The 21,719-nt window shown below is 41.9% G+C and overlaps 1 protein-coding gene across 9 annotated transcripts in view; it reads left to right on the top strand.

The window, feature by feature from the left end:
- The window catches only part of baz2ba (bromodomain adjacent to zinc finger domain, 2Ba), a 67,690-nt gene that overhangs the window by 11,677 nt on the left and 34,294 nt on the right, over window positions 1-21,719 (top strand). For all 9 annotated transcript variants that reach the window (XM_083911083.1, XM_083911089.1, XM_083911086.1 and 6 more), the window contains exon 2: window positions 1,500-1,542. Coding sequence is in view for 8 of the 9 variants with exons in the window: in XM_083911089.1 (XP_083767215.1) it covers window positions 1,500-1,542 (43 nt within the window). In the remaining variant the exon portion in view is untranslated. The remainder of the gene's footprint in view (window positions 1-1,499; window positions 1,543-21,719) is intronic.

The raw sequence follows: 21,719 nt of genomic DNA, 5'->3' as shown, positions 1-21,719 counted from the left end.
GTGATGGTTCTCTCCAATCAGAACAATCAGTGGCCTGCAGTGTTTTAACTCAATTCAATTCAATTCAATTTTATTTATAGTGCCAAATCATAACAAAAGTTATCTCAGGACACTTAACAGACTAGGTATAGACCACACTCTATGACTTATTTATGATTTACATAGACCCAACAATTCCCCTGTAGAGTATGGTGGCAACGAAAACCTTCCCTATTACAGGCAGGAACGTCAGACAGACCCAGCTCTATGGAGGACGGACATCTGTCTTGATCGACAGTATGAGAAGTGTCCTGTTTTTTTGATACCATCGAAATCATGCTGACACAAGTTATAACTGACATTGTAACACAAAACCCTTCTTCACAGTTTTGAATCAGTCAAATGTTATTCATAGTAAAGAATACGTGTATATTAGCATAAATACAAGTTGTAAAATCTGTGTGTGTTTGCTTCAGAGTCCTTTCATCGGTCCAGATTGCTTGGAACTGTGTGCAAGATTGGGGGCACTGAATTCAAAAGTAGGAATATAGGCCTAGATTTGTAATAGTTGACCACATTCGTGCTGCTGAAGTGTCCAGCAGACTTGATGCTGTTGCTCTTGACCAGATGGGTGTATTTACTGTCAACAAAACCTTGTTAGATAGCTACCCACACACACTCACGATATAACACTGTTGGTGTGTTGGTTTGTCTGTGCGTTCGGAAATGTCTATCAGAGCTTGCTTCCCTATCTGTGTGCGTGTGTATGAATAGTGTCCTGTTTTTTTGATACCATCGAATCATGCTGACACAAGTTATAACTGACATTGTAGCACAAAACCCTTCTTCACAGTTTTGAATCAGTCAAATATCATTCACAGTAAAGAATAAGTGTATATTAGCATAAATACAAGTTGTAAAATCTGTGTGTGTTTGCTTCTTGTTGTATACTATACTTAGCAGTGTGGTGTTGGTGTTATTGGGAGCTGCTCAGGCTGTAAGAGCACAGGAGGGCCTTAGAGACAATGCATGAGAGATGGGCGTGAGAACGTTGGTAAGGCTTGGTTCTCTGCAAGAACTGTCTTGTGTTTGGGGAAAATATCCTCACACTCAAAGCTCCAGTGTCTGGATCCATTTCTAACAAACAGGTTTTGCAAGAAAGGGCTCCGGGAGAAAGAGACTTTTTTGTGTGTGTGTGTGTATATCTTTCTATGTGTTTGCGTGCATTGTGCTACCCCAGCTGTGCTTCAGACGTCACTGTACTTTATGTTTGATGTGTCTGAAAACCACAAATAGTAAGCGGTGTAACTGTAACTTTGATATCCAGGTAGTTTTAAGGGGTTTTATCCCCTTCAGGCTCTCAAAAGGAAAAACTTTTAGCATTATCACAAAACTGCATAATCTAACAATTGTATTATCATATAAATGGAAGCATGCTGGAAACACGTTTTATTCCTTTGAGTCAGAATGTATTTTTAAACCTGAACCACAGCGATCTTTTGTTTCTCTTTTCTCTCCAGGTGTTACAGCAGTTATGTCAAAGAGCTGAAGACATCTCTAACAGTGAGTACACAATATACTCATGTCTTATTTTTCCCCCCTCTGTGCCCCATGTATATATATTTATCGTGTAACAAAATAGTTGATGCGTGACTTTTTCAAATATATATACTGTCACACACTTCTGCTTTTACAGTTTCTTCATGGCACGCCAGAACAAACTTGCAGACTCCTCCAGTTTCAGGCCTAATTTGATTTTCATTCATTCAGTGAAAGAGGATGTTTTTTTTCTCCCCCAATTAAATTTAACAAGAGCCCCTTGAAAAGCAGTTGTTATGATTACATTACAAATTCGGGGTTCATTCAGTGAATCAAGCAATTAATTAGATTTCTCCCATTCTAATCAGAATATTTGTCTGAAACGTACGCGCTTAATAAACATCTTTTGACTTTGCTATCTGTTCAGAGCCAACGCTGAATGTAAATGGCTGTTAACTGTGCCCTACAGTGCTTCTGGGTTAGGATCTTAAATTGTGTTTAGTTGTTTATGTGTATAGCGATGTGCAGCTTTTCTTTCTTTCTTTCTTTCTTTCTTTCTTTCATTTTCTCTCTGTTTTTCTCACTCTCTGTATCTCTGTGGGAGAGCAAGCAGTACTCAGGGGTGCGGCTGCGTCCTCAAGGCTTCACTTCACACACACACCAAGGTGGCAGTTTGTTGTTTCGCACACAGACAGTGACTTGCACTTTTCTCTCCTGCCTGACTTGATGGCCTTGTGCCTGCGAGTGTGTCACGAGATCAAATGAGATCTTTTATAAAAATGTTTTTTTTAACTGAATGTGGAGCTCAAGGAAATACTTGTTTCACCTGTGACTGGCTCTTTAGCCTTGTATGTTACACGACCTGATTCTATCTTACTGTTACTGCTTCATCTCTGGCAGCGAATGATACATTATATCCCCCGCAGGTTGGTGCGAGCTGGTTGTATCATTTGTGATAAGTATTGATGAGTACTCTCTTGGGGAATCAATTTCTAGGGGGGGTGGCTTATAGATACAACCCCCACCACTGGCTGTTCCTAACTGGTGTCTTGGCTGCCTGACTTCTCCTGCAGCCCCAGAGAACAAGCACAGCAGAGCACATGGGAAAGATGGAGCTCATCCAAACAGCTATGGTGTAATTAGCTGACATTTGTTGCTTGGAAGACAAGAGAAGGGAAAAGGAAAGAGCTGCTCAACTCAAATACCCAAAGGAATATGCAAATAGTGAGAGAAAATGAAAGAGAGACAGAGAATATGAGCTATAATTGCATGTATTATAAACCCATTGAACTTTATGTGAGTATATTTGTCAGTGTGAAGGCCCAAACCCTTGGTCTCCAGAATGGACTAATAAATATATGAGTATAAGAATGACTAACCAGGATGCCTTCTCTGCTGCGAGTTGATACTGTTTAGCGTTCTTGTTTTGTAGAGCATGTCTTAAGGTATTCGGCAACATCAGCTAAGCATTACACAACTGAGCTACACAGTACCCACATGAAGCAGCCATCCACAACCGGGCTGATTCTCTGGTTTCAGGAAGGTTGTGCATGTGTTCACATGTGTGTTTGTGTGCATGCATTTAGGGGGTAGAGTGCTGTAATGCATGTGGACTATCTGTAAGCCAAGGTGCTGCATGAAGGAGCAGCAATGCTTACGCAGCCCCATCTTCTTGATCCAAGCTTGAAATGCAATGCCTTTTAATGACAAAATATACTGAGTGGCTGGGAGGTGTGCAGAAAAGGGAGGAGTGTGTGTGTGTGTGTGTGTGTGTGTGTGTGTGTGTGTGTGTGTGTGTGTGTGTGTGTGTGTGTGTGTGTGTGTGTGTGTGTGTGTGTGTGTGTGTGTGTGTGTGTGTGTGTGTGTGTGTGTGTGTGTGTGTGTGTGTGTGTGTGTGTGTGTGTGAGAGAGAGAGAGAGGGAGTCAGTGAGTGAGTGAGGGTGTGTGTGTTTTGTGTGAGTGTGAAATAGAGAGGAATAAAGGGAGAGGGAGAAGGAGAGAGAAAAACATCTCGAAGGTCAGGAGCAGCGGGCGGCCGTAGGGGAGAGACACGTGAGACAGAGATAGTCTTGCGTCAGCCCCACAGCAGTCGGCTCTTTATGTGTGTGTGTGTGTGTGTGTGTGTGTTTGTGTGTGTGTATGTGTGTACGTGTGTGTCCTGTGGGGCCAGCATTTCCATCCGCATCCCACCGTGTGTTACAACGGAGCAGCATGCCAGTGTTTCTATTCTGAGTGTCTTGATCTGCAAGGATAGACAGACAGACACACAGATACAGATAGATAGATAGATAGATAGATAGATAGATAGATAGATAGATAGATAGATAGATAGATAGATTTGTGCATACATGTTGTACATTACAAATTACTTCGAGGCAATCAGTCATTGAGCGACAGATCATTTTTAACACGGCTCTTTTGACAGTGGAAGGGGAAATTACGCCTTCTAGCCTGAGGGGAAAGAATTTGTGTCTCACTGCCTGTCACAAGACCTGAATAGGGTTTCATCAATCCCAGCAACTACTATCATTTTTCACCTCTTATTCATGAGCCCTCTTTGTTTCTCACAGTGTCTTTTTCCCAGTGCCCTTTAAACTGGTGCTCTGTTAGATTGGGGAATTGTTCAAGATAACGCCTAAACATTTAGTACTTTGCACTTGCCTCGGAGCTAAGATTGTTAAAAAGCTGCTGCGAGATTGTCCTCGGGATAGGGAGCAGTGTAGATTCAACTGAAACACTCACTGCATTAGTTTGGGCTTACCCATTCATGTCTTTTCTTTCTTTCTGTCTCTTTCACTCTTGCTCCTGCTCTCTCTGCACACACGCACGCACACACACACACACACACACACACACACCACACACACACACACACACAAACACACACACACACACACACAGACAGACAGACAGACAGACAGACACACACACACACACACACAAACACACACACACAGACACACACACACACACACACACACACACACACACACACACACACTCAAACACTGACCATATCCTTTCTGCCTCCCTTGGTCCGCATGGTCTCAACAGGGTCCAGTCCTCTAGCCAGACTTTTCATTCACCCCCATTGCCAAATAACCTCTGCTATCCTTTTCCCCATGAAGGGTTGCAGAGTGGGGCGAGGCTGCTCTTTTACAGACCCTTGTGCCATGAATCACTGCTCGCACCCAGGGAGCCTCAGTCCACTCGGGGGCTGCCTGCCTGGACGATAATGTGCGTGGTCATGAGGGGGCCATTTTGAATGGAGGGCCAGACAAAACAGGGGCTAAAGAACCCAAGCTGTGAGCTTTCCCAGAGAGGGCAACAATGGATGTGGGGCTGCGTGTGTGGATGTGTGTGTGTGTGTGTGTATTAATGTGTTTGTTGTAGTAGAGGGGAGATGTGGACACACTATGCTGAGTTTTGGGTGTCATAATATAACATAATTGGATGCCGGTCATTTATGTAACATTAGGAGTAGACCTTTAGACCCCATACATCACAAACCTTTTAGCTTCACACAAATGGGATTGCAATTTGAGCTCCTTGGACTCAGCCCTAATGCCTATTTTGCTGTTAGGTTTGAAAACAAGAGATGGTCAAGCCAACCTACCAATCACATCATGATAACTCACTCATGATAAAAAAAAGTTTCATTGCTGGACCATTCAGTGGATTCAAAATTGTTGATGACTTGATGTTTTTTTTTTTAGAGCATTTGCATGTAGCATGACATTTTTTGCTTTTGATTCTGACTAAATGAAGTTGTGTGTTCACACAATAGAAGTTTGTAATAATGAATCTGTCGCATGGTTTATTGGGTTTAAAGTTTAGAATCTGCTATGAAGCAATGTTGTTTTACACTCCGTTGTCCTTGCTGGTTTTACTGTTGTTTACTCAATAGGTGCATATTGCTTAAGTTTTTAAAGCCTAACCAAATTTGTTATAATGACTATTAGACCACACACACACTCTCTCACTCTCAGTCTCTCTCTCTCTCTCTCTCTCTCTCTCTCTCTCTCTCTCTTTCTCTCTCTCTCTCTCTCTCTCTCTCTCTCTCTCTCTCTCTCTCTCTCTCTCTCTCTCTCTCTCTCACCCGACGCCAGCTGTTGCCCTATGAGCCTCCAGGTTTATTGGGTCTATCTGCTGCGTTTATGGCCAAACCACATCTCTTCAACTGTCTTAATTCTTGGTTTCTGTTTCTTCCATGGCCCTTGTCTCTTGACATCCTCCACAGCTTCCTGCCCCCCTAACCGGTTCCCCAGATCTTCTTTCCTCCTCCCCTATACTTCAAACACCCACACACCGAACACATAGTCCACTATGGATCTAGTTTTCTGACTACAATGTGTGCCTGTGGCTGGGAATGGTTTGTTCATACTGGGCCTGTGCGTCCTAGGGCCTCTCTGCCAGGCCAGGTTGTAACCTGGATACAGCTGCAGTCCAGAGGAGCCATTAGCAGTGCCAGGAGGCCCCCAGCTCCAGCAAGGGCTCATTACTGTATTTGTGCAGTCGCACTTCTCCTATGAAACGCAGCAGTGTGCCTGGCAAAACTAGCCAGGACATTGAGCCTCAGGGAAACCATTACTGCTACATTTGGAGTTCTGAGAGAGAGAAAGAGGGGAAGAGAGAAGCAAGGTTTCATTGAAAGAGAAGAACGAATACTAAGGATGATATTAATCATTAAATGCATGCAGCTTTCCCTGTAGTTAACTGTAAGTGTGAGTATCTGTGTTTATTGGATTTGATTTGCTCTTTGTTTAGTGTGTGTGCGTGTACATGTGTTTGTGTGCTCTGAGGCCCAGTTCAGCTGTCTGGTCTGGTGTGCAGATGGCCGAATTGGGGCCTACTGAATGTGATACAATTTTTCTTCCCTCAGTCTCTTCATCTGTCCTTGTTTCCTTTCCTCTCCTCTCCAGCTTTTTTTTCCTGGGTTTCATTTACCAGTTACATCCCTGGCTGCCTCCTCTCTTTCATCACTGCATCTGCTGAGGGCCATCTTGGGCAGAGGAGAGTTTTCCATCGCTCTATTTTCTCTCTCCCTCCTTCTTTATGCGCCTCTCAGGGCTCAGTGCGGCAGCTATACGCGGTGGCTTTGGAATGAAATGTCTCTTAACCGAGCCATGTGCCCCGGAGCTACGGTAATTGCAGGTGAAATTCAGCTTCCTCTTTAAAATGCCATCTCTCATTTCCAGTTACCGGCCCCCTCCGTATCTCTCTCTCTTTCCCTGCCTCCCTCCCCTCCTGCCTCGCTCCCTCTCTCTCCCTCTGGCTGTCTTTCAGAGGCGTGTGAATCCCTCAGCCCCTGTCGCGTCTCTCTGCCCCAACAGACACTCCCACAATGCACAGCGCTGATGGTTGCACAGTGATATCAGGCATGCAGAGGAGAGGGAGGGCCGCAGCCTAGACACACACACACACTTAATGTGTGTGTGTGTGTGTGTGTGAGAGAGAGAGTGAGAGAGTGAGAGAGTGTGCAAAAAATAGTATGTATGACAGAAACTGAAAGTGTGTGTTTGTGAGTGGGAGACAATGAGCATATACGTCTGTACGCATACGAAAGGAAAAGGAGTGTGTTGTTTGAGTGTGTGTGTGTGTGTGTGTGTGTGTGTGTACAAGCGTCAGCAAGGCGTAAGCTGTGTAGAGGTGACATCAAGGTGAACACGGCGTGCAGAATGCTCTGCCGACTCGGGAGGCAGCAAATGGCTCTGTGGCAGATGGAGTCTTTGTCAGGGAAGAAAAATGGCAGCTCAAGAGCGTCAGAGAGACTCCCCCCCCCCCCCCCCCCCCTCCCACACACACACACACACACACACACACACACACACACACACACACACACACACACACACACAGCACTTTTTGTGTCTTTTCTTTTGCACAGTTGGTCAGATACACTTGCATAGATATGCAACATGCTCATATATTCACATAAAGACAAATGCACATACACGTATTGAATGTGTATGTGCTGAGCAGCCCCCCCCCCCCCACACACACACACACACACACACATCCCCCTCCTCTCCTTAGTGAGCTGGGCTGGCGGGCGGTGACCTTCCCCTGCTCGGAGGGTTCCCTGGCTGTTTGATCAATTATCCCTCTCCCATTGTTTACCAGGAAGCTGGAGTAGAGAGCAGAGGAGAGAAGGCTCAAAATGGCCACTGTCAGGTGGAGGGATCCATTTCCCTGCCAGCGTGGGGGTGGGGGTTAGGGAGAGAGAGGGAGAGACAGAGAGACCAGAGTGGAGGAGCATGCTTAGAGGGAAGGGAGGAGCATCTCTGCCTGGCAGCTGGGATGATATGACATTATGCTGAAGGTACAGCTCTGACAGTGGTTACCATTTGTGATGCTGAACGTCATCTGTTAAAGGGTGGTTGTTAGACTTCTTAACTTTGGACAATCAAACTTCAAATCCTAAAAGATAGTATGTTTCCTCCTCTTAGTGCACAAATCAATCCGTACGAATTACTGAAATGTATTGTCATGTCCACATAATGCTGCATACACACAAACACCCGCATGTAATGCATAATGCCACATTACTGCAGGTACATGTCCTATTTTTAGAGTGGAGAAGTGAGGGGGGGTACATACTCTAAAGGTCAGGTGGCAGAGAGAAAAAAACGAGTGGGAACAAATGATGCACTAAGCGAATGACACTCTGAGGTCCTGCTTTAATATGTATGTATCGCAGGTTGATGGCTGATTTCATTAGCGCCTCTCATTGTTATGCATAGATTGTCCTCCTGCAGCAAAATGAATATTGTATTCACACGCGCACGCACACACATTCAACCTCATACACACATAGAACAAACCGCGTTTTCCAGGGAATACTGTATGTTTGGATCTTGCAGAGGGCTTGAAGAAAAGGTTGATGTTTCCACAGGCTGTTATCTGTGTCGGCTATAATTAAAACAATTTATAGCGCTGTCATTTTAACACAGGTTCCTGGCGCTGCTGTGAACAATTCCTGTCAGGTAGTTGGAGCGATTATTTAGGAGTCCTTGTTGATATTAGAGTGAATTCTTTTCAAAGCAGCAAAAAAAGGCTATCTTTGTTTAAATGACTTGAGCGGACTAAGTCATGCCGTGTCTCAGGGTTCAGATTACGTCACTTCAATTTACCCAATTCTATGAGTGTGTGTGTGTGTGTGTGTGTGTGTGTGTGTGTGTGCGTGTGCGTGTGCGCGTGTGTGTGAGAGAGAGAGATAGAGAGAGAGAGAATATGTTGAGTGCATACCCATTAGTCTATGTGTTTCATGTGACTATATGCACATCTTTGCTCACACAGAATACATGTGATGAGTGCGTTTAAAATGCCTGACCTCCTCCTTTCTAATCCTCAAAGATGACTGTGTTTCGGCAGGAATTCCAGTCCTTAGTGGGACATGAGCAAATGTTCTGTGCGAGATATTAATAGATATTGTGGGCGGAAAAAGAAAAAAAGCTTCTGCATTTTTCCATATTTTTGTAAGGAAACAGTCCAGATGGATTATCTTTTGGTCTGGAGCTTTCTTTTGCTTCAACCAGCTAAAGCCCAAGTGGTGGTGGTCTTGACAGAGACAGACAGACAGACAGACAGACAGACAGACTGACAAACACACACACACACACACACACACACACACACACACACACACACACACACACACACACACACACACACACACACACACACACACACACACACACACACACACAGACACACACATACCAATGCACTCACACTCCTCTTGTCTGAAGTACAACCGGCTATTACTGATTAACATGTCTAAACTCAGCCGGTTCAGAAAGCCACTCTAATAACTTTTCCATCTTGCTCTCCTATGAATCATGGATGACGTGACAGTCTTTCTTCCTAACATACCTCACGTTCCTCGCAGTCATAGAGATATGTTTGTCGCCTTTCTATTTGTTGCCTGAGAAACCATGTTGGCTTGTCGTCTCACATTTCACACTTGGTTTCATCCCCTTAACCCCTAATGCTCAGCCTGGATGGGCTGTCTGACCCCTTGAGTCATGGATGTTAGACTCATCGGCATCACAAGGGCCAGGGTTGGGTTTATGTTGCCCAGTGATTGTAAGCATGGACAGGAGCAAACTTTCTTGAATCAAAGATAAAAACATTTTTAAAAATCCACTGATGCTCATTCTCAACACATTCGTCACGTTTGAGTTTAAATTCAAAGCTATTTGTTTGCCGCTATTTTGATTCGTTTTTGGATTCCGACTTTTCCAACAACATAATTGTATAGTCCTTGTGAGCCTCATCGTCTTTTTAATTTGAAGATATATGGAGTATTAAGACCCAAACATTCACACTCGGCCTTGTGCCTCTAATGCGGAAAGACAAAGCAAAACACCCACACTCACTCCTTCATTTCCTGAGTTGGCACATGTACACACATAGAAACATTATGTGGTGTGACAGGACGTCACATATTCAGAGTTTCACAGCAGGCTGGCATTCCAGGACAGCAAAGAAAAGATAATGTCAGTGCGCTGCTGGTTAACTCACTGTTTTATCCTGTTTCTGGGCCACACAGCGTGAAGGGTGTCTGTCTGGTACCCACACAAATACATAAACACATACACATGCCACACATGCATACCATGCATACACATACACACACAGACCACTGTGGGCCTCTCCCAGCCTGTTAGACGACACAGGCTAAAAAAAACAAAAAAACAAGTGACAAAAGATACCCATAGATATGGCTGCCAGCATAGACAAAAGCTATGCTCTTCTGTGGATGCATCTGATCTTTCTTTTTTTTGACACACGGTTTCTGGATCCAGGAAGTGTGCCACACTGACTGACAGGATGTAGGATGATGTTGTGTTGGTGTTTGCATTATGCTTTTAGAGGTCACAGTTCCATAAAATTGATTTTTCTTGTATATAATTGTGCAGCACATCCTCTTTAAGAGTAGGCTTTCTGAGCATGTTGATTCTTCTTAACCCAGTGGTGCTATATTTAAATGGAGAAATCACGAAATTCACCTAGTCAGCAGCGGAAAAAAAGAGCTTCCTTTCCAAACCGCCCACACTGCTTTCAGCCTTGTTGTGACTTGTTTGTCTGTCGTTGGAGGATTTCAGCTCCTTCCAGAACAATTGCACTTAAAGCCCCTCAGCTCCAGAGGATGGGAGCTGGTTACACAGCAACCTAGCTCAAAAACACAAAAAATACAAGTGGAGCCTGTGAGACGGAAACTAGAAAACACTCCCTCTCCCACCTCACTGTAGCCTCTCTCTCTGTATGCATGTCAGGTGCATGCATACTATTGTTACTTTCATCACTGGTGTTTGTTGTCATGTGCAGCTGTTTGCTCTCCAGTTAGTGTACTGTGTAGTGAGTTAGTGGAGTTACGGCAGTGTGGAGCTTCTCCTCACTCGGAGCTCCTCTCTGATTTATTCTTAACATCTGTCTTTGGCAGGTGTGCGGAACCACAAGGTCCTCTCTCGTAGCCTGTGATGTAGCTATGATTGCGGGCAGAGTGTGTCTATGTGTGTGTATTTGTGTGTATTTGTGTGTATTTGTGCGAAACAACAGAGAGGGCCTTCCTCCACCCCCTCCTTGGGATGAGTCATATTTGAGCCCTGTGTAATCCAAGCCCGTGTTTCATGTGTGTGAACAGACAGACCCTGAGCAGTGGTCTTGGTCCTAACTCCCTCTGGGGCAGTGAGTGGGTGAGACACGGCTATCAACAACAGGCCCAGGCAGCTTCGGTTTCAGCCTCACCACCACACAAGGAATCTGCTCGTTGTGACATAGGCGGAGATACAAACACACCAAACACAAGCATACATTCACGTGGAGCCAAAGCTGTTATTCTTTTCCCTCCTAAGCTCCACCTTAAATAATATCAGGTAACACAAGGGAGCTTTGTGATTGGTTTAAATATAAGGAAGTGATAGGATCCAGAGGATGGGCCAGTGAATTTAATGTCAAATGAAAAGATAGTGTGACACAACGATGACGCTCAGTCTAAAACTCTCTGTGTCTGTGTGTGTGTATTTATCGTCACGTGTGTATCAATCTGTGGGAGTGTGATTGCAGTGCACTAATGTCAAGGCTGGTCTTGACATTACCACATTGTTTCAACAATGGAGGCTCAAATATTTTGACTTTTTATTTAAAATCACACAAAGGCAGTGTGGTGACACAGGAAATAGGGCCATGTCAAAGGAAAAAAGGAGCTCTTTTTTGTGGATATTCTACACTGCATTTAAAAGCACCCCATCGCGGGTGTGACAAAACTCTTTTAAAGGCACAGCTGGACTTTTAAAAGGGTCTTCTACATTTGCCCCCAGGTGGGCGAAAAATGTCCTGGATGTGCAGCAGAAAGGTGATACTGGCAAAATGGTAGAGTGAAGCTGTTTCACAGTCTAGTGCTCACTTATTATCTTTTAATTCTGCATGTAAGGGAAAAAGTATCATACACAGATTAAATTGTAGAGAATAAAAACCTTTTCTCATGCATGTCAAATATTTAGTTGAAAATGTATATTTATCTTCACTGTGAAAATCCAAGCAGATGTATATTCTTCTGTGTGGGTTTATCCTGCCCTGATTTAGTCATTTGACAATGATGCAACGGTAGGCAGGGGAAGGATTGGACAATGGCATTTTCACTTTGCAAACATAATTCACTGAATCTATTGGGAGCAGCTTTTTTTTCACAACTATTTTGAATCCGATGTCACAACAGAGCAGCAGGAAAGAGAACAAACTGTGTGAAAATAACATTATGCATGCCTCGAGGTAAACTGTGGTGACCACCATGTTGTACAACTCTGATTTTAATCTCAGCTTAATGAATTCTTGAATTTTAAGCCAAGTCAGAAACTCTTTTGGTCCTGTTTTTGTGCCACACAGTTATAGTTCTTGCTATTTTTGTACTTCAAATTTTATAGTTACAAAAAGACGGGTCCATATTTACATTTAGACTACAAAAAGCTAACATTTCAACAAGTGCATGGAACAACAGAGCTCATAGTTTAAACTGATTAATAGTGGTCTGTGTATTGCTCCTGATGCATTGGCATGTTGCTTCAATTAATTACATTTGGAAACAAGTAAACAGGGCTTTGCTCTAGTTACATGCCTGCCAGCTGTGAGTGTTTTGGCAAGTTATATAACAATTGCATCACATTTCTTTCACTGTCATAAAAACAGAAAACACAAATCTTTCATCAACATGTTTTAATAACACAGTTACAGGCATCTAGATCTGTTGAATTCGGGGTGTCCTGATGCTCTTGTGGTCCAAGATGCCTGCCAAGTACCCACAATGTCTCCGGTTTAATTCTGGCACCTTTGTTGCACGTCACCCCTGTTAAAAAGTTCAGTGTTAATCCAGACAAGTCAGCTTTTATCCTGTGATTAAAGACCACTGTCATTATTGCGGGCGATAAACATCATTACAAGGCTTTGTGTCTCTGTCAGTTAGCATCTCAGTGCTTAGCAAGAATATTATGAGTCTAGTTTAGAAATCCTTTGGATACAAACCAAACCCGAAGGCATACAAGCAGCGAGTTGCCTCTTATTATATGGCATGCAGACTTGGATGTTTTATTAATTTTTTCATACTATTTATAAATTGTTGAAGTGAACCCTTGCTGCTTTTTCAGATCCCCGTATATTTAGTCATCATAACCATCAGCTAATCACAGCTCCCACCTGACATTAGGGCCGAATGATTTGGAAAAAATATAATAAGATAATAACATTAATAAAAACAAATATAAAAATATATCTAATTGCTATTATTATTGCTATGATATTGCAATGTGATATGGCTCATGATATTGGAGGGAATGATCATTTTTTCAACAATGTTCTCATATTAATGTTCAATTGAAAAATTACTATTTTTAAAATATTCATATTTTTTTTGCGAGGATCTGTACCAAAAATATTTTTTCTTGTAAGAATATGATTGATATATCTCTGCAGCACCACAGTACTTACCTTTTTACATTTATTTAGCCTTTGACATTAACATATTGTGCAAAGGTCACTAGTCCATATTGCGGTTTTGATAAAACTGTTCAGCCTCACCTGGTGTGGTTGTAATGCACACTTTTCTTTCTTTTTTTTTCATTTTTGTCAGTAGTCCTTTTACTGAAATAATGCTGTTTCTAACAAGTGTCAGGGCTGCCATGTTTTTCACCCCTACTCCATGTTTTAAATTGAGTGTCTTCATGTATCTTCTGAAGAAACAGAAAGCGTAAGATAAAATATTTAGATGTTCATATAGTCATATGTTTGCATTTTTTTCTAACATAATAACCCCAAACTATTTCTGTATTTCTTCAAGACATCCACACTACAATCCTTTTGATCCTTGGGAACATCCATAACAATTAATAAAGATAACTTTAATCATGAAATCACACATAAATGAGTATAGGAAGACAGCAGAAAATATGCTGTGGATGTCGACGTATGTATCATCTTAACACCTCCTTAAATACTATTATTGGATGTTATCTCAGAATCCAGCTTTCAGCTTTATCTTTAGGTCAGTAGGTCTTGACTTCACTCAGTTACACAAACAACAGTTAAACTCATCACACTGGGTCATTGGTGCCCTAAAGCTATTTCGGTCAATTTGGACCTTTGCAGCTCAATATTGACTTAATGAAAACCTTACAGTCACTTACCCGACAAATCAACATGTAGATGCTTGCCAGAGCTGCTGCCTGAAAAGGGACAGAACAAGTCAGCTTAATGTTTTGTCAAAGAAGAAACAAAGAGTGTTGTCACACTTCATACAAGCTCCAAGTCTGCGAGTACCACAGACGTGTGCTGGCAAGTTTAAAATAAAGTGATGAGATCGTTGAAGATTCGCCCTTGACACCGTCTTCCTCCCCTACTTTCTGTCTGGAGCGGTAGAGTGGGAGTGAATGCCATGCTTTCTTTGTCTGGAATTACCAGCTCAGTTAATCAGTAAAGGTTGAACAGATTTACTAACTGTCATAGTTAGTTTACAGAGACTAAGCCGTGATATTTCATTATAAAACTGAAGCATATGCATTTTCTCTCTTCTGTGCTTTGGCTGCATCTTGTGATTCTTGTAATTTGGATGTAAATTAGTGCCTGATATTACGGCTTATATTTGTGTCCGTTTGTGCATGTATATGTGTGAATGTTTGTGCGTGTGTGTGCACGTATGTGTGCGTGGGCATGTATGTGTTTATGTGCTTTTTGTAACAGTACAAAAATGTCCCAAGGGTTTTTTCCCCTTTTCTCATTACAAATGCTAATGTCATATTAATGAAATCGGCTTAGTTTAAGGTTTATAGCATAGCCTACACTGAGAGATTTGGCCTTGACACTTCCCACATCTTTCAAGTTGAATCACTGTTTTGTCCTGTGGGCATACTATTCTGAGTTACTCTCAAATGTACTGGCCCTGAGTGAAACTTTGGGGAAAGTTAAGAGCATGGTTGCCAAGCTTTGTCATTGTTGTAAATTCTCCGGCCACAGGCTGCAGACTGTCCAGCTTCTGAAGATGACTGTTAGTTTGGCTACAGCAGTAATGGCTTCAATGAGGGGCAGGCTAATCCAAACATTGTGTTAATGTGCTAGCAGCGGTTTGTAGAGTCACTAGCTGTTAATCATTGCTCAACAGAGAGCTTGTCAGGCACAGCAACATACCACAGAGTTAATCATGGTTATAGATCCAGGTTTTTATGCAGAGGACATATGTAACAGCTGGGTTCCTAATCATAAGGACTTTACAGTAAACATGTACAGTAATATCCACAGCCATGATTCCAAGGATCAAATAAAGATGTGAGAAAACAACCGCTTTCAATTTTCCACATCTTAATGCGTTGTTTTACTATCTCAGATAAAAGTGTAATGTCTTCGTCATCCTGTCACTTGAGTGTGATGGGTAGTATTTGAAAGCTGTCACTAGTGTGTTACTTCTTGCCTCAGTTTGCCTTAAAACTAAAACAAAAACTAAATACATTTAAAAGATTTTAGTGTAAATCAGAGAGTAAAAAGAAGAGACTGTTCTTTGTAATTAAAAGCCAATTTTGTAAAATTGATTAGATTATGCTAATCAAGCAAGATAATATCTTAAAAGCAGTGTGAGGAAGGGAGATAGAGGGAGTGTGAAGACTGGAAAGGAGTGACAGTCCAGCCGCCATTACAAGCTGCTGATTTCTGCAGAGTGCTTCATAAAATGTCAGAGCGCTTCTCCCTGAGCAAGACACTGAAAAATGGCAGCGCTGTGATGTGCTGGCACCTCACCTGCTGCACTGTGTCTATGTGTGTGCGTGTGTGTGTGTGTGTGTGTGTGTGAGAGAGAGAGAGAGAGAGAGAGAGAGTGAGCGAGAGGGAGTATCAGTGTGTGTGCAATTGTGCAAGTGTGTACCTGCCTGTGTTAGTGTGTGTGTGTGTGTGTGTGTGTGTTTTTACATCTGTGTGTGTGTGTGTGTATATGTGCGTGCGTGTGTGTGTGTGTGTCCATGCTGGCCTCCCTCCCATGTTGCAGTGAAGCAGAACAGAGTGGCTGACTGCCCGCTGCTTTGCCTCCCTCTCTGTCAATACAACACCATTCTCTTCCAGCAAGTCATTTTCACATGTTTAGCATTAAGTAAAGCACCCGTTTGAACAGAGGAATACAAGTGATTGACATATTGAGTTTAATGCTAGTGGATTTTTCTCTCATCGGAGCTTACATTGCCAGATTGTTGTTCTGAAACTACTCAGTAGCTTTTAAGACCTTCATCTGATTTCAGCATTGTGTGCCACTGTAAACACCTAACATGTTCTCACTATGTTAGGTGGCTAGTGTTAATGTTTACCTTCATTTGCCACTTGGAACATAAGGACAGGGTCCTTTAATGAAGCCATTATGTGCAGGTGTTATTAATGTTGATTTCAACAATAGCAAGATGGGTGAAAAGCAGAGTGAGAGAGAGGAAACTGGGCGGGAGAAAGGTGTGAAGGCGGGGGGTTGCAGAAGAGATAATAAGCACAGCATCAAGCCAGAGAAGCAGGCAGCCTTTACATTTAGCAATGTTACCAGAAAAATTAGCCAATTCTACAGCAAGTTGCAGAAACCATGAAACTCAAAAAACGCCAATTCATAACCTCAGTAGTACCAATCACAGTTTCGCATTCTGTATGTGTTTAGCAGCAGAAACAGCAAATATATCTTCATCAAAACTACATAAAGTTTTATATTTGTTGCAGGTAATGCAAAAAGCAACAGCGAGATCATGTGTTAGGGAGTTGAAATTTTATGGTTGTTTTTAAGGGATTCAATTATCAATTAATCTATCAGTTATTTTCCTGATTAATCAATTAATCACTTAATATATCAACTACTAGATGTGTCAAGATTTCATTTCTAAATCAAAAATCGATCGAACTGAGCCTTCAATTGTATGTTGGTTATGTTCTTTTTTTTAATAAAAATCAATAAAATCTATTAAAAAAAGGTAGGATCAGCAATTCCCACAATATAAATACATTATTTTATTTTGACCGTATGGCTTTAGTGTGATATTCCAATCTTCTTCTTCTTCTTCTTGTAAGAGAACAATTTTAAAATAATGACAGTTGGCATAAAACCGACGATCTGTTGATCTTTACGAATCAAAGACTCCCTAGACTAACAATCACATATCTGTCAATGCTGAAACAAAGTTTAAATCGAAAGTTACATTAAACGTGACCCTAAATTCAAAAAACGTCTTATTGATTCGTGGATTTAGAGAATCTTGACACCCCTATTAAATGCCTATAAATTCAAGCTGACATCTTCAGATTACTTTTTTTGTCTGACCAACGGTTCAAAACTCAGTCTTGTTACATTTTGTATCACGTAAAACAAAGAAAAGCAGAAAACCCTCACAGCTGGAACTAGATAATGTTTGGCTGTTATTACTTAAAAAACAAACTTAAAAGATGAATCGTTTAGCAAAATAGACATGGATCTGTTTTAATATGAGGAGCTGCTGAGTATTTTTTGTCCTACATATGTAAAAACGTGTAGGCACCAGGTTTCTCCCCAAGAGAGATTTTTAGTTTCACCGTATCCTGTATGGTGCAATAATAGTGCATTCAATTCCATTATCACAAAATGTGCTGCATTTGCAGAGGTTAAATCTTTAAACCTTTCACAGCGATATATTTGTCCTGAACAGTGAAAAAGGAATATGTCTACTGAAGCTTTGTGTGACACATGTACTACTTATTCTGTGTGCTGGGAACAGTATCAAACCAGGCTCTCGTAACTGGTAGTCATGAATAAGCTATTTCTGCCATCACACCACTTATCTGAATTATGTCACATTTGCACAGTGATATCAGTTATCTCCTGCAAGTAAAGTTTCAGTTGAACAGAACAGACTCAAATGGCTTCTTCCCATGAAAATGGACAGAAGCGGCTCCAACGACAGCTCAAGCAAGGCTTCCCTCTCTCTGGCTATCCCATTGTTCTGTCACTGCCAGTTTGTTTTGCCATTTGACATGCACGTCATTTGCATTATGCATATTTGGAGTACTGTGCTTTTCCCTCTCTCCCCCGTCTCTCTCTCTCTCTCTCTCTCTCTCTCTCTCTCTCTCTCTCTCTCTCTCTCTCTCTCTCTCTCTCTCTCTCTCTCTCTCTTTCCTTTTATACTCCCTGATAACTGATATTGCTGTTTCCTGTTCCATCTTATGTATTACCTGCATTTATAGAATCTGGGGTATCTTATCAGAAAATCAAACTCAACAATTGTAACCCATGGTTTGTATCAGGACTTTTATGTCATTTAAAACCTGATACACGCTCAAAATCACACACCCTAAATTAACAAGAAAGTAAATAATTTAAATTATAAAAAAAACCCCGAAATGTTTTGCTGTTCAATTGCAGTTACATCAGGCATCTTGTGATAAAATACACGTCGTCAAGTAATTGAAAAAAACAACATTTTCAGTATTAATGTAGTAAATCTTTTTAGATTATGTGAATTCCTTTTGACACATTTAGATATTTTGAATTTCTGGTTACAGCACCTAAATCAGAGGGAGATTTACAACTCAAACACATTAAGTAATTGTTGCTTTAAGGCATCAGTTTGCTGCAGCTCACCTGTTCTGCATCAATCTTAATGCTAATGTTTTTTTTCCTCTAGACGCAAAACACAACCAAACTAGATATAACAGGTAGTATTACAGCAGTTACAGTATTGTGGTGCTACTGATCTGGGAAATGTCATAGTAAGTAATAGGACATAATTAAAATGCCTTTTTCAGTTGATTTAGTATAGCAACATTTCAAACGTTTGAAAATGTCTTGTTAAATACTGGAAAGTGACTGTATTTAATCTGTGGGGTGTATTCTGTGAAGAAAGTTGTGCACCTAGTAGCTACGCTCGGTGTTTAAGGCCCCAGGGTACATTTTTTGCAATTCATCAGTTTGGCTCTTTGCATTGAGTAACATACAATAAAGCTCTGTTGTGAAAATTGGATGTGAGCAAATGTAAAATACTACAGCCTGTAATCTAAATGGTAATTAACCTTAACAGGCACTGGCTTACAACTCACTGTGCATCCAATGCATATGTAGAGTGTGTGTGTGTGTGTGTGTGTGTGTGTGTGTGTGTGTGTGTGTGTGTGTGTGTGTGTGTGTGTGTGTGTGTGTGTGTTTGTGTGTGTGTGTGTGTGTGTGTGTTCACACGTGCATGAATGTTTATGTATTATTCTCTGAAGAATCAAGATGTTGTTATTCTGTGCTTCCAAACTGCTCTAGAGTCATTACAGACTCTTGTAGACACATGCAGCCAGTGGTGAGCAGATCTGGATCAGTCTGCAGAAAAAGCGTAATGAGCAGTGAGACTGGCAGATGAGTGTGAGTGGCTAGCAGAGGGAGAAGGGCAGATTCATCAGGGATGATTGCCTGATATACACTTCTGGTTTTTTGATGTGAAGACCCTGCTAGGTTACCATGGGGAGAATAATTAGCTCTGGCTGGATGCAGATGCGAATGAGCATAAGAGATGGGAATTTTCTCATTCAGCTTACGTTGTGATACTTAGAATGGTGCATATGGGTGTGCTTGTGTGCACACAGATGCTAGTACACACAGACTCTTCCACAAACACATGCACGCAGACACACACCCACTACCGGCTCATTCTCTTCTATTTATGGCCAGAAAATGGGAGTAGTGCTATGTATGGTTGAGCTGAGTAACACTATTCTGTCACACATAGGTTTGACATCAAACACAAATGACAAGCCTATCCTATTCCTCTCCACCGAGTCATCACCATGTCCCAAAATCACATTATTGTCACTGGAAACCCAGCAGAGACGGATGGTTAGTAGGGGTGTTGATTCCAGCCTTTGGCATCTACAGTATGCTTGAAAAGGCAAATAAAGCCATTTGGCAAGAGCTGATTTCTTGTCACTTCAAAAATATACAGAATGCGGGTGGCGTGCCATTTGGTTTTATAATTTATCCAAAGCTTCTTACAGCGACATGGATACGCTTGCATGTGTTTTACGACAGGGCCCAGTGAAGCTGGAAACTCTTCAGTGCTAACGCCACACTCTACCATTTGCGACACACAGGACCATATCATTACCTTTTTGCCCTGGCAGGCAGTAAGCAGCTCTAGTGTGGTAAGCTCCAGTGTTACATGGAGGCAGGCAGGCAGTGGTGTGGCTGTAATAAGACCTGTAGCCAGCACCACTGCCAAGGCTAGCTGAGGCGGGGTGAGAGATGGTGCCCATCCCCTACATGCCCTGCTCTGCCATCTGTCACTGGGCAGGAGCAGAGCCGAGGGAGGGGTCTGAGTCACTCTAGTTGTTGTCACCTAGACAGGCCACACTGGGCGTGCTGTCTCTTTGTACTCCTTTCAGGCCTTGGCTCAATCCACTGTCAGTTTACGAGGCACTTGCACTTTGTTCTGCAAATATCCTATTCAACACCATGATTCAGTGATTCAGTATTGAAGTTTCTATTTAATTAATTAAAATGTACTTCACTGAGGCCTTTTCCAAAGTATCATGAAGTGCTACACTGATATAATAAAATAGAGCTGCAACGATTAGCTGATTAATAAAGTAATTTTCAGTGAAAGTACCAAATATTCCCTGATTCCAGCCTCTCAGTTGTGAAGCTGTTTTTCTTTGTCTTACATGATAATAAACTGAATATCTTTGGGTTTTAGACAGTTTAACAAAATAAGCAATTTACTGACATCACTTTGGGCTTTAACAAATTGTGATGGATATTTTTCACTAATTTTGGACATTTCACGGACCAAATGATCAACCAACAGCCCTAGAATAAAGCATACCATTTCTGTTATGACCTTTTAGATTCTGCAATCAGCAGTCTAGCATGCTATCCCACAGCTCATACTGTCTCTTTAAATGTTCTCTGACTTGATGTTTGACACTGGACAAAGGTTGTCACTTAATTTTTGCCAAGCTGCCTAGTTATGTCATTTCCTGGCTGACGGTGTGTGTGTGTGTGTGTGTTTGTGTGTGTGTGTGTGTGTGTGTGTGTGTGTGTGTGTGTGTGTGTGTGTGTGTGTGTGTGTGTGTGTGTGTGTGTGTGTGTGTGTGTGTGTGTGTGTGTGTGTGTGTGTGTGTGTGTGTGTGTGTGTGTGTGTGTGTGTGTGTGTGCAGGGAGGGGAGGGATGAAGGGAGGAAAAAAGGGGTCAAGCAAGCTTGTGCGTGCACTCTGCTGTAAGCAAGATGATCTTGCTCAGTTAGTGTTCATTGGCAGCAAGCATGCAAAGTACAAACATCCACATCCATATGCACGTGTCGTGTCGAGAGAAAAACACCCACACGAACATACATAAACACAAAGAGAGATGGGAAGTTCAAACAGTGTGCCTGGGCAACAGCTATACAAGGTCAGAAACAAAATATGTTCTTGCCGATTGAGAGTCGTGTCAATGCCCTTACTTTGACAAATACAACTGCAACAGAAAGTATTTTTCCGTGTGTTATGTGTGTAGTGCCATTTGGTAATAATAAGTCATTCATGAGAACTGGCTGATACTTTGTCACCTAGTAACCAGGGGAGCTTCTGGATACTAGACAAATATTATCAGTTCTCAGAAAGAACCTCATTATTTACTGGAAGTGTTAATATAAAAACAAGTCAATAAGTATATAAGAAAACAATGATTGAACAAGAAGTGCTAATGGTGGAT

Source organism: Echiichthys vipera (genome assembly GCF_963691815.1).
Source record: "Echiichthys vipera genome assembly, chromosome: 1".
Classification (NCBI taxonomy): Eukaryota; Metazoa; Chordata; class Actinopteri; order Perciformes; family Trachinidae; genus Echiichthys; species Echiichthys vipera.
Note: the sequence above shows the minus strand (reverse complement) of the source record. Positions and strands in the feature narration are given on the sequence as shown.